The following is a 13,929-nucleotide window of genomic DNA, read 5'->3' as shown; positions in this document are numbered from 1 at the left end:
TAGGTACAATCTATACTATACTATAATAAGCCAACATGGGTATAATTTGTAGTTCAAAATTTTAATTATATTTTTTGGTTTGGTACTCTCCTTTTGGTACTACAAGTCTTCAAATGTGGAGTCTATTAGTATTATATTGTTAAACAGTTTCAAATACTAAAAACACTCATAACATAATTCATTATCATATAATATTTCATTAAAAAATTATAATGATGTTATAAATAAAATTATAAATATACAATTTTGAATATCTTTTTTTAACAAGACCGTTCATATAACTCTTTTTTTTTTTGATTAAGTTCATATAACTCTTTTTTAACTTTAACGTGTTATATTTCAATATAAATATGAATCATTACATAGCTCTTTCTAATTCTAATTTAAAAGTTATTGCTGTCAAACAAACCAAAATTACAAAATTACGTTGAAATTCGATTGATTAGATTACCGAATCTTTCAAAGGTATTACACGATCGGCTATGTTTGGAAAAGATTTGATTTTTCTGATTTTTTTTAATTTTTAAATCTACGTGTACTAGATTCGGATAAAATGTACTAAAATCCTGACACACACGCATATATATATTTATTAGAGTTTGTCCATTTTCAAGTAATCGGGAGAAATATATAGATAGTTAAATAATATAATTTAATTAAAATTCAATCCATTAATATTAAAATACTAATAAAATGATGTTAAAATAAAAATTATAAATAATAAATTACGAACTATATACCCGCCCGTGCTTCACACGGGTTAAATGCTAGTAATGAATTAAATTATGAAATATCGCTAGAAAACAAAAGTATATGTGAATTTGAAAATATAATAATAACAACAACTTAGACTTATTAGTACGAAACTTAAAGGGAAAATTAAATTGCAGGTCCATGAACTATTGACGTTTTATTGTCTAGGTCTCTGAACTAAAGATTCCGTATTTCAGGTCACTTAATTTTTCTGTTTTCTGATCTAAGTCCTTCTGTCAAAAAGATTCTAACGGTGTTAACTAGGGTTCTTGAGTTTCATACAGATCAAAGCAATTTTAAAGGTGTTAGTGATATCCAAATTCAAAGTTCAAGTAGTCAAATCGAAGCTTGGGTCGCTGGCGACACTCATATGACACCAATTTTTAAAAATTATGTTTAATTTAAAATTTTATAAATTTAGGTCACTAAATTCGATAAAAAACCTTAAATTTATGGTCCAATTTGGGCTTTTTTAAAATTAAATCTAATTTGTGAAAATTGTTGTCATATGAGTGTCGATAGTGATTCAAGATTCAATTTGACTACTTGAACTTTGAGTTTGGATATCACTAACACCTTCAAAATTGCTTTGATCTGTAAGAAACTCAAGAACCCTAGTTAACACCGTTAGAATCTTTTTGACGGAGGGACTTAGATCAGAAAATAGAAAAGTTAAGTGACCTAAAATACGGAATCTTTAGTTCAGGGACCCAGACAATAAAACGTCAATAGTTCAAGGACCTATAAATTAATTTGCCCAAACTTAAAATAAACAGTAATTATATCGTTTCTCCGAGGTAAGGACCAAAGACCTTCGAGCCACCAATCTGGCCATAGCAACAGTGCTAAACTTAAAATAAACTTATACTGTGCTTCTTTTTTTTTCCCGCCGTCGCAACCCAAAACGATGCTGACGCCGCCGTCGCAACACGGCATCAAACTCGCCGTCAATCTCATATCCGCCTATTTCGGTGATATCGTCGCTGTAATTATCTATATCCTCTGCCTATAACTATATGTTATGTTCTTAATTTTGTTAGTAATTGGTTTTATTCAAGTTTTTTTTTTTTTGCTAAATGGTTTTATTCAAGTTATGATTGATAATTTATATTTGATTGTGTGCATAATTTGTGTGTACAGAAAGTTTGTGAATGTCTTCTTCGAAAAGGAACCCTACCGCTAGCACAGATTATACACTTCACTGAGCTTAGTAAACAGAATGCGGTTAATTCGTTACTTGTTCTTATTCAGCATAATTGTGTTCAGGCCTTCGCTACTCAGTCTGAAGGTGTGCTTTTCGTGCCTTTAATTTCTGTCTTTGTTTCGGTTATTATGTAATGTGAAATTGTCGAGCGGTATTGGTTATTTAAGTCACTTGTGTGAGTTAGGTTATAAGAAATTAAATAAGAATATGAGATGTTTCGTCTAAGTTAGTTTGTGTTGTTTGATTGGATTGTTATGTAAAAAGTTGCAGTGTAGTTATTTTTGTGTTAATGCAGGCAGGTTTGGAGGTGCTCCGAGGATTTCAACTCAGTATATGGCGCTATTTCATAATATCATTCATCATATGAGGTTTCCAAAATTTATTGCAATAGTAAATGAGGAATTGGGTAAAGAGGTAGGTTGGCGTGGTCTTCATCATTGAAGATTGAATAATTATTGGCGTTTAGGTTAATCGTGTTTTGGATTTTGTTCTTGCAGTGTGAAGAGATTTTTGTATGGTTGCTTCAAGATGGCAGACTTTCGGTGAATGATATCGTAGAAAGGCAGAAAGAGCCATCAAGTTAGTATTCCTCACTGCAACTTTGCATATAGTTGATTGTAGTTGTAATCACTAGAATAATTAATAGTATACCCTTGGTGATATTACGTATAAGTGGTATATCCAATTTCAAATCCTGGAATTTGTCACATATGTTCTGCTTGTAGTCCGCTATGTTACCCGGATTCGGCTGAAAGTGTCCAAACTGGATACATTTCCGAGTGGCGGACTCGGCGATAGTTTGAAAATTTACGTGGTTTTGGCTTAAAATAAGTGTCGGAGTTTCCATGCCCATGTCCTACACGGGTACTCGAGGCAAAATGAAGAGTTGGGGTAACGTGTAGGTAGTCGGCTATATTTTTTTGTTTTTGTGATGAGCATGAAGCAGTTTTTATTTTAAATATCTATAACATTGCAGTAACAATGGTGTCAAAGTGCCTCGTCACACTGACATCTAATTTGTATGTCAAACTAGGGACTTTTTTTGTTACTCGAGGGTCTAGTTGAAAAGAGAGAGTTAAACCTAAATATTATCTGCAGTTGAGTGGAATATAATACGTAATCATGCAAATGTGCATGGATAGGGGTTGGGGATTATTGGGTGCAAGGTATGCTGTAATATTCATAAATGACTAGAAGTCTAGTTTGCTAATGAATTGTTGCACTCTATTTAGGAAATTCTACAGCTTCAGATGCCTTGCATGAGTGTTTTAGAAAACTTGTGAATGCCCAGTATGTGGAACGATGCCCTGCTCATGAACCGTTTCTTGCTCCACCAACTGAGGAGGAAACTGCTGCAAAGAAAAGAGCTGCTAAATTCACCAAGGTGTTGTATCTTTTGTTTGATATTTTCTTCAGGAACAAGGAATATTGTGATGTACATAAGTGACTCTACCAAATTAGTGTCTATACCCTTTTGACGTTATCATTTGCCCTCTCCCTCAGACTCCAAACTAATAATATTTTAACTTTGATATTCTTGTTCGATAATTCTGGTAGGCATTGAAGATATTTTTTTGGTGAAAGCAGGCACGATCTTTGTTCAAAATCTGGAACTTGTGTTTAATAATATACTGATATCATCCCTTCCTTTCAAATCCATGAATACTATTACTGTCAATGTGATAGTATTTGAATCTTCCTATGTTTTGTTGCATTATAAATATTGGAGGTTACATTCGGACAGTAAATAAGTTCTTGAAACTGCAGACAGTGGAAGATACTATAGAGGCACGTGCTTTGGCAGAAGCATCTCCTATGGATTCAGTTAGATTTTTACTTGAAACAGATACATGGACAGATGATCCTGAGCAAAAGAGCAATGATAATTCCAGTAACTTGGCTTCTGCTGGAGAGAAGGTTGATCAAGAATTAGATTAGATTTGATATACTTGCTTGATTAAACATGTTAACTAATATGACTCATAACAGCGGAAACTGGATGCTTTGGAGTCTGAGACTAAATTATGGGCTACAAATCAGAAGAAAGAAGTTTTATGGCGGGTAAATTTTGAAGAATTTGTACGCCGCCTTAGGCATAAGGTAAGTCTGGCTCTCTTTAGTATCAATACAACAGGTGATAACTCTTGTTTACTTGCTAGATCTTTTTAGACATTAATCAACAGTTCAGGTTTTCAGAACCGTTTGGTGAATGAGTGAAAGATGTTTTGTTAATATCTGAAAGTTGCTGGTATTAATTTCTTAATGTTCTGGTATTTATAAAACCTCATACTAATCTACTTTTTTGTCATAGAGCTGCATTGAAAATGTCCGAGCTCGGCTTGATTCTGGAGCGGCAACTGTTTTGGGGGCAGTTCTAGAGGCAACTAGAAGAACAGAAACCAAAGTAAAAGTGGAAAGTTCAGGTAATACAATTATCTATTGCATCAATTTAAATTTTAAATTCATGTCTACTAGTGTATGTTAACGAATAATTGATACTGAGATTTTGGAAGTAGTAGATTACGATTATACTGGCAGTGGTAGATCCAATTACTATATCAGGGCGCGTGAAGATAGCTTCATTTTATCCAACAGATTATATGTCAGGAACTAATGAGTTCTGACCTAGCTTTGTTACTATATTTGGTGTTTTCTGAGTTTAGAAGTAAGATAACAGCTTGATAATAGAGATTTAGAGAAGAAATAGGCAGAAATGGAGGTGAGAAACAGAGTTCAGATAGATCAGAGTTAGATGAGAAGAGAAACTTGAAGAACAAGATAGATTTCTAGAGAGAGAGAATTGTGGAACAAGTTCCATTTTCATATTCATATTCAACATAACTGGAAATACAAAGCTTATCAAGTATTTATAGGCAAACCTCAACTATAACTAACTTCTAGTACTGAAATGACACAACTACCCTTACTAAAATGTACTACTGTGCTAAGTACTAATCCTGACTACTACTATTAGCAAGTACTGCAACTAATTGCAACTAAGATAGGCCATTCCTGACATATCTCCCTCCTTGAAAATAAACCATGTCCTCATGGTTAATCTTGCACTTCTCCACTTTGTGTCTTCAAGTATGTTGGATAATGATTGAGCCACTGGACTTTCTTTTTCCTTAGGTGCATAGGTCATTTCCCTTGACAAATACACAAATACAGTGACAATTGTTGAAGCTTTGGAATACCAGTCAAAACACCTTGGAGACGGCTTCAATTTCCTCCTGGATCAAATATGTATACTGTCAGTCTTTGGCTTTTCCTTGAGGCCTTATGGTAATTCAATCTCATTACCCTGTCCATTTCAAGAAAACCATATCTCATCACAAAGTACATGGGTGTCACTATCAGAGCAGCCCTCACAGATTGGTCAAACTGTTGATTAATTTCGCCAACAACTCTATTAATCTCCTCATGAACTCCCAAAATATCTTTGACCTTCAAGAATACCTGTTAAATTGATGTTTTGAACAAAACCACCCGGGTCAAAAATAAGCACACCCTTGCCATGAAAATTTCCAGTAGTTGGACTAACACTACATGGGGCATCCTCCATCAAGTCCATTAGATTGGTAAAAGTAACTGAAGTCACTTCTTCAGCATCATCTTGTCTCTCTTCAGCTTTGTAATAACCAAGCTTTGGTATGTCACCATCTTCAAATACCTCATTTGGTTTGTTTCTCACCTCTAATCTTTCGCTTGTGCAAAAATCAGACTGTGATAAACAAGATGAGTGTAAGTCATCTCCTCGTAAGATTCCTGAAATGAGTTCATGCTCAGGCCAGCACGCCTCCCCCTCCATCGGATCTTCATCATAGATAGGGTCATCATTTATAGATACGCTCAACAGCCACAAGGTGCTCAAAATCATATGATGACTCGAAGACTCTGGCACCTTCGAACTTGGGAGGTCTTAACTCAAGATGATGCACTGAATCCCCAATCTGATATTCTGAGATTGAAGAAATTATTTCAGACTTTTCCTCTGAACTTGGTTCTGAATTTTCTGGAGAAGACATCTCTTCTTCCCGAGTTATCATAAACAGTGGTATGGTTTCCTTAATTGCTCAGTATACTCCTCAAATTGAGTGAAATGAGAATCCAATGGTTCCTGTTTGGATGCGAAAGAATTTGGCAATCTAGGTCTTCTACTCTTCTGAGCCTCCCTCTTCTTCAATAACTCCATCTTTTGAGCAGCCAAAGCAACTAAATCCTCCAATTCCTGAAACTTCCTACTGGATTGTTCTCTGTACCAGAGAAATTGCTGTTGAACTTCTTGCAAGAGTTCATTAAAAGCCCTGTCACTTCCTATTTCCATTACTCCAATTAGCTAACGACTTGTTTGTAGTAGTAACTTCTTAGTACAACCACAATCAAACTGATCACCTCACAGTCACTTGATCAGACAAGTTGTTTACAGGACAACTAAAACTTCTCGTACTTCACTACACAGCAAATTACTCCACCAAATCCAGTACAACACAAACACACAGAGGCCACTATTCAATTCGCCACTCAGTTCTAGAATTTCCACTAGTTTCAAGAATATCAACTCACAACCAGTTCAACTCTGATCAACTACAAGAAACAGAGTGCTACAGTTCTGGAATGTAAGAAAACTTGATAGATCTAGTATGTTTGTGATTTTTCTCAATGAAATTAATCGGAACTGCTAAATTTATCTAAATGAGAGCCGGAAACTATCAAACTTCAACAAACAACTTTGAACTAGTTGAGACCAGAAATCAAACACCTGATGTGCACTCCTCCAGTGATTACTTTTCTTCACTGCTACACCTTTACTTCTTATTCCATTCACCAGCATTACCTCCACTACTACACAAATCTCCACTAGTGTTGCAGATCAACACACCAACAGCAAAACTATCAAACACAATTTCTCTTATAAGCACACTTACACAAATAGATTCTCTACACACAAGAGTGACTTCTGAAAATCACACCAAGACTAATATTCTCCTCTATTTATGTTCTTAGTGCCAACAACACAGATATGAATCACCTCTTCAGTCCAGTTCAAGTCACAGTAACGGCAATTCGACATAACAGAGTAGTACTATCTCCAATTTACCAACTCAGATGTAACTTCCTTCTTTTTGTGATTATCTTCGACAACAAGTACAAGTAACTACTAATCACTTCTAAACGACAGTGAATCAACACAAACTAACACGGAAATGCACAGATCTAAGAGAGTGACATAAAAACAAAGAACCTGAACTGTTGAGAACAAAGTTTCTGACTTGCTACTGCGATTACTACACTTCTAGTCTCGCTCGGCTAGGATTGATGTGCACAACATGATTGAAGCAGTGGTTGATTGATTTGTACAGCTCTGATACCAATTTGTCAGGAACTAATGAGTTCTGACCTAGCTTTGTTACTATATTTGGTGTTTTCTGAGTTTATAAGTAAGATAATAGCTTGATAATAGAGATTTAGAGAAGAAATAGGCAGAAATGGAGGTGAGAAATAGAGTTCAGATAGATCAGAGTTAGATGAGAAGAGAAATTTGAAGAACAAGATAGATTTCTAGAGAGAGAGAAACCCTAGAGAGAAGAGCGACAGAATTGTGGAACAAGTTCCATTTTCATATTCATATTCAACATGACTGGAAATACAAAGCTTATCAAGTATTTATAGGCAAACCTCAACTATAACTAACTTCTAGTACTGAAATGACACAACTACCCTTACTAAAATGTACTACTGTGCTAAGTACTAATCCTGACTACTACTATTAGCAAGTACTGCAACTAATTGCAACTAAGATAGGCCATTCCTGACATTATAGTAGTAAAAATGTCATCCTTCTGTGTTTTCTCAAGCAGGCTGGCCATCTGGGCGAACTCACAGGGTGAATGTATTGTAACATCCCACATCGGTTAGATGAAGAGTGTTTAGGCCCTTTATAAGCACAAGCAAATAATTAATGTATACCAATTTGCTAGCACTTTTGGGCCGACCTGTGGTAGGTTGTTGGGTCCGATATGCATCTAGTGGTGGACTTTGGGATGTTACAGTAATAGAATGGTTGTACCAGCCAAAACTCATCTACATATCCCATAAACTGAAGTCCTAAGTTGATCGTACTCCTTGCTAGCCAGGAGCAGCCTATTTTAAGAATCATTTATGTCTAACTGGAACCTGGTGCCTTCACACGAAAGGGACCGAACGGAAGAAGAAAAGAAGGCTTAGCTACTTGGTCTACTTCTATTTAGACTTACATGGCATCTTTTTCGACGTCTAGACTTGCTTCCGTAGCTTCGTTACTTTCGCAGTATGACCTTTAATATAGAGCCATGACCGAGGTCGATTAGAATTACATGTTTAACATATAACTGCTTTTCTTGTTCCACTTGTTGGCTGGCTGGACTCTGTTCTAGCTATTTAAGTGGAAAGATGGCTGTGTTCTGCTCATTGTCTACTTACTCCAATCTCACTCCATAAAATGATACCTACATATAGAAGCTTAAGATTATGTAATATATCGACTATCCTTCATAAAAATAATTAAGGTTTGTAAATCAAATGTTGAAGTTTCTGAGACAGTTGAACAACAAAGTTGTTTGCCATTATGACAAGAATTTAATTATTATTAATAAACAAATGGTTTATACATGTGCATGTGACAATCTATGATTTTTGCCAAGTATTGTCATCATCTGGAGGTTATGTGAGTAAGGTGGTAGGTGGGGGTCTGAGTAGCTTTTTTTAAAAAATATTTCTATTTTTTATATTAGGGGCGTATTCAGTATTCACCAATAAACTTTGGTAGCCTTTGGCTCATTGCACTTGACGTGTCGGGTTAAATTTCTAAATCTTTTACAGTTTTACCAGTTAGTAATTCTACCCTGCATGTTGCAGTTTGGATTATAAAATCTATTTAGGTGCCGCATCCATATGATAGGTGCTTGAATTTTTCATACTCTTTTATATATCTGCAGTTCCTCTGTCTATTGATGACATTATGCAAGAAGTGATAAAGAGCGAAGAAGGACGTACTATGAACTCAGATCGAGTTAGAGCATCCCTTGCTCAATTGGGATGTGATATGCCCAGTATTACTGGAATAGATGAAACATATAGTATTGGTAATTACAATGCATCCCATCTTATCCTATCATTTGAAGAATTTCAAGCGTATTTTTTGTGAATTGCTACTGAACTGTTGTTGAATGTAATTTAACAGTATTATACTCATTACAGATCTAAAGAAAATCCTTGAGTTGGCTCAAATTAGGGAGGTATAATTAATTGCTTTTGTTGCAGATATATAAAAAGAACTAAATAAGCCAATGCAAATCTGATATATGTTATGCTGCAGGTGGAATCTATTGTGCTGAAAAGATATGGCAAGGAAGCTTCTAGGATTTTCAAGTTACTTCTACAAGCAGATCGTGTTGTTGAGACTGAAATGGTAAAATATATCAATCTTGTGACCACTATTTGAATGAAGTCACAATTGTATATATTTTTCTTGTGGAGTGACCCTCAAGAGATTTGCATTTGGAACATGACAGGGATTAGCATCACAACATTCCCTGTCAAGGCCACTCTGTACCAGTTCTAGAGAGTGTAACTATGTGCAAATCCTGTCAGTAGGATTGCTGGAATAATCTATAATACTACAAAATTAATATAAATGGTAATTTTTCCTAAATATTCCACCCTCTTACTATCCAAGAATGCCGCTGTATCAGTTCAACCCTCCTGGACAATAAGCTTGCCTGTCCTAAGCTCAACTTCTGGATAAGCCTCCCCAAAAGTAACATCTTTCAGCATGGAGTAACTGAGTAAGTGAGTAACCCTTGTCTACATTAGGAACTTTCTACCTAAAGCTTGATGAATTCATGACTTTGCACTTGAAGCATGCCATTTGAATACATCAATTATTGATCAAACATTATTAGACGTGCCACTTGCTTTTACAAGCTTCAAGTTCCGTCTAAGAAAATGTCATTTTGGACCCCATTACCGGGCTCTCCACTTCTATGTTCTTCAAACAACTATAAATCCCAATTAACAATACAAGATTGATTCCCCAGAAACATATCAATGAACTTCTTCCACTCACTATTTAACTGACTCCTATTATCAGAAACTCATAAACCGTCTATAAAATAATTCTAGGAACAATCTCTTTATTCTCCATTAATTTGATTCCATTGCTTTTTCGTTTTGGAACTTTCTGATTGTTATATATTCTAGCATGTCGTGCAAAGATGTAGAATCAGTTATACCATTTTACGTCGAGCACTCTAGTGTAGGGTGTAAGAAATTACATCAGCCTTCACATACTTGTCGTTCTATTGTTTAAATAATTATATTGTGGTCATTACTACTAGATTGCCATCGCTTTACTTTCCATTGTATGTAATTCTGCTGTTAGTTTTCTTTGGGAAATATCTGGTTCAGTCATTCACTCAAACATGTTGTGTAAAGTTTTTACGTTGGGAACTCTTGTTTAGAGTATTCAGGAATCACCTCAGTTTTTGTGTGCTTATCATGTTCAATTCTTTAGGTATTGTATTGTGATCTTTACTTCTAGATTAACCATCACTTTCGTTGCATACTTCATTGCTAATGGTCAGGGTGGATGCCTGGATGGTAATAACCCCCGTGTTTATATGTTGCATGTGTTAGAAATTAGGAGAGGCTTATATCTAATATATCCTTTTTATTTGAATTATGCTCAGTTGTCTGTCAAAAAATTTTAATGGGATGTTTGTAACAAGTCATTTGACTTCGTTTTGTTTGAGATGACTACTTAAATTGATAGTTTTATCATATTTAGAATTGATGCATTTGTGAGGCAATATATTATGAATTGAGAAGGTGTTAACAGATGTATCTTATATTTTTTGGGTAGATTTCGAAGGACACATTTGTTGATAAAAAAGATGCAGCCAAGATTCTTCATCGGATGTGGAAAGATGATTACTTACATTTGCAGGTATAGATAGTTAGGCCTTGTCTGAGGAATTAAGGAGCAGCTTGATGCCCTCATAAAAAGTCAATTGTCTTATTTTTGTGTACATGTGCTGAGCGAGTGCATCAGTGTGTGTCAAGTAAATAGCCAACTTTTTGAACATAGTTTTAGGTGTTTTGTTTAGGACCTGTTTGTCATTTGAACTTCTGCAAGTTCTGATTATAAGTATAAACATAATATGAGTATCTAAAATAGCCTGATAACCATTGATCCAGTATTGTTGTTTCTTAATTGTGGTGCTTAGTTAGCTTGTAATTCTTATCTTATTTATTGCAGGTCATGGAAAAAGATAAAGGAAAACAGAAGTACCTGTTGTGGGCAGTAAAGAAGCCTGTACTTTGGCAACATATTCTAGATGATATGTACCATGCTGCCTTAAATTTACGACTTCGAAGTGCTTTTGAACAAGAAAAGGATAAAGAGGTTAGTATTTGCATCTAACTTCAAACACAAAGCAGTGGATGCATTGATAAAAGCTTTCCCTTTTTACATTAAGAGCTCGTAAAAAACAATTTTGTCTTTTAGAAGAACAAATGTTTCCGGTAAGCAGCCCCCAGTCTAGCTGGAAAGGACTGCAAACTATCTTTGAAGCACAAATTACAATCTAATTGTATTCATGGTCCTGTTCGATCTTGAAACACAGTCGGGAATTTTGATAGTTATCAATTATTTCCAGCTATGGAGATTGCATCTAGTCAAAATGCAACTGTCTTAGAACTGTGTAACGTGAAATTTAGCCATAGTACCTGGCACGACCTGCATTAGGAAAACCGAGGGCTATTGATAATTCTCAAAAACAGTTTATCCCAAATAATAATGTGTCCAATGTGAAACTACATATATTACTCAAAACAAGAAGTTTGGAATTGAAAGTTATTATTCTTTCCAGTCATAGAGATTGCATCTAGTCAACCTGCAACTATCTTAGACCTTTGGAGCATGATATTTGGCCATAATACCTGCATTCGGAAAACAGAGTGCTTTGATGATATGAAAAACTGTTATTCCCAAATAATAATGTGACCAACGTGAAATAAGTCGGATAAAAGCTTTGCAGGACAAACTTTTAAAATTAAAGAGCAAAATTTCTTTAAATTAGTTGTTTTTTGGTCTCTCTTTGGGAAGGTTTGCTCTTCAAATTACCTCTGCTAGCATTCTGAGCTTCTTTGCGCCATCAAGCTTTTCTTGTCTACATATATAATGGTTAAACATATGCACTTATTTTGTGTGAACTTGTGCCAGATTGCTCAGTTACCAAGAGAAAAGCGTGAAGGAGAGTTGGGGAAAAGATTTGATAGGTGGATGAAAATCAGACTTGTTTTAGAATCTTCATTGATGAAGCTTGATGATGCTATCCTGCTTTTCAATGACTTTTAAGTGTACAGCAAACATTTATCTAAGATATATTAGTCGGTAGCATAAATTGTAGGTTTCTTTTTCTGAACAAATAATACCTAATATATTTTGTTTTATGGTTGTAATATAAAAAAAAGGAGTTTATTTTCACATGGCAAAGGAATGTGTCATGATCTTGACAACTAGAACAAGCAATTTAAGCTACTGAACATAAAAGGAATGGGCAAAGGAGGGGTTTTGTTGATTTATCTTCTAGTACTTTATGAACTATTTGGTCTCTGTTTTCTGAATAATCTGTGTGCCTTTTAATCAACTATCGTATGTAAACGTATCTGACCTCATCCTAATCGTGGATCTGTTGTGGTTATTGCAATCTATATAACTTAACCTGCATATAAAGCGGTCACTTTAAAATCAAATTTATGCCCTCTTCAATATGCCTGTATATATGGTACTTGGTAGTCTCTTAGAACACAAGTCTATGCTCTTTTCATTGTTTTACATGTAATGATGTAAGTTAACGTCATGTTCCTTATCAACTGGTTGCCGGGAAGAGGTTATCTAACACACTGTACGGGACCATCTAACACACTGTACGGGGCCATTAGATTTAGATTTCAAGGGCTCAGATCCAATCTGAGTTTATAATGTATCTGCTATAAATATCCGCGGAATGAAAGTTTTCCTTTCCGCGGATATTATTTGCGGAAAGGGAGTACATCTTTCCACGGATAATATCCGTGGATACATTAAAAACTCAAGATTGGATCTGAGTCCTTGAAATCTAAATAGATTTCAATCTAACGCCCCTCGTACAGTATGTTAGATAACCTCTGGCAACCGGTTGGTAGAGAACAGGATCCGTAAGTTAACGCATTACATCAAAGTCTGATAAAATAATAACAAAAAATATTCTACTATCCATAATTAGTTGTGAAATTTTCGGTGTTTTGGAGTTGTGAAATTTACGGTGTTTTGGTTGTCAATATGTTTGTTCTACTTAATTTGAAGAAGAGAAGCCTCAAGTCTCGTCTCTCTTTTAATTTTCAACATACCATTTTATTTTGAATCACAATAAGGAAAAGCCACTTTTTGCTATATTTTATTTTTTGTCGATTCAAAATAAACTTAAACCAACTTATAACCCGTGCAATGCACGGCAATTATAATATTTGTTATTTTATCGTATATATTTTAAAATTAATTAATTTTATTGTGAAATATAATTATGATATAATAATATGATTAAATAATTTTTTTATTTAACAGTTGAATAAATTCTTAATAGTTAAGTCTATCAAATAGCTAATTAAAAATTATGTTAAAATTATTTCTAAATTTTAGAGCAATAATATTTCTTCTCCAATTTTCCTTCTATTAAATTTTAACCAAGTTAGGACCAATTACAAATCCCTCCTAAATTTTAAAGGGTCCCAAGTTAACCAACTTGAAAAAAAGAAGCCAACTCCTAAATTTCATCAGGGGACCACTATTTTCCGGGATAATTTTTATTCCGAGTGACTTGAGGAGCCAACGAAGAACTAATTTTTTGAATGTATGCAATTAAACTGGCAAGTAACTTTGTCAAAAAAAA

At 34.7% G+C, this 13,929-nt stretch overlaps 1 protein-coding gene and 1 long non-coding RNA gene across 5 annotated transcripts; one reads left to right on the top strand and one right to left on the bottom strand.

Moving 5' to 3' along the window:
• The first annotated feature begins 1,544 nt into the window (after positions 1-1,544).
• Positions 1,545-12,487, top strand: LOC108214635 (uncharacterized). Of its 4 annotated transcripts, XR_010289535.1 has the most exons (16): positions 1,545-1,738; positions 1,894-2,041; positions 2,253-2,371; positions 2,455-2,536; positions 3,190-3,341; positions 3,725-3,874; positions 3,947-4,057; positions 4,269-4,380; positions 8,935-9,081; positions 9,197-9,234; positions 9,315-9,407; positions 9,511-9,584; positions 9,691-9,783; positions 10,860-10,943; positions 11,256-11,402; positions 12,222-12,277. XR_010289535.1 is itself a non-coding variant. In XM_017386757.2 (14 exons), exons 1-14 carry the CDS (start codon positions 1,661-1,663, stop codon positions 12,354-12,356), a joined length of 1,596 nt encoding a protein of 531 aa, XP_017242246.2. In that variant the 5' UTR covers positions 1,547-1,660; the 3' UTR covers positions 12,357-12,487. The 4 variants fall into 4 exon arrangements, 2 of the variants coding, with proteins under 2 accessions (XP_017242246.2, XP_017242247.2); XR_010289536.1 differs by lacking the exon at positions 12,222-12,277 and having other exon boundaries at positions 9,691-9,787; XM_017386757.2 differs by lacking the exons at positions 9,511-9,584; positions 9,691-9,783 and having other exon boundaries at positions 1,547-1,738; positions 12,222-12,487.
• LOC135151068 (uncharacterized) lies at positions 11,758-12,261 on the bottom strand. The gene is made up of 2 exons (XR_010289537.1): positions 12,123-12,261; positions 11,758-11,938 (listed from the first exon to the last, which is right to left on the bottom strand). It is a non-coding gene; the product is annotated as an uncharacterized LOC135151068 (long non-coding RNA).
• Positions 12,488-13,929: the final 1,442 nt, after the last annotated feature.

Source organism: Daucus carota, chromosome 3, assembly GCF_001625215.2.
Source record: "Daucus carota subsp. sativus chromosome 3, DH1 v3.0, whole genome shotgun sequence".
NCBI lineage: Eukaryota > Viridiplantae > Streptophyta > Magnoliopsida > Apiales > Apiaceae > Daucus > Daucus carota.
Note: the sequence above shows the minus strand (reverse complement) of the source record. Positions and strands in the feature narration are given on the sequence as shown.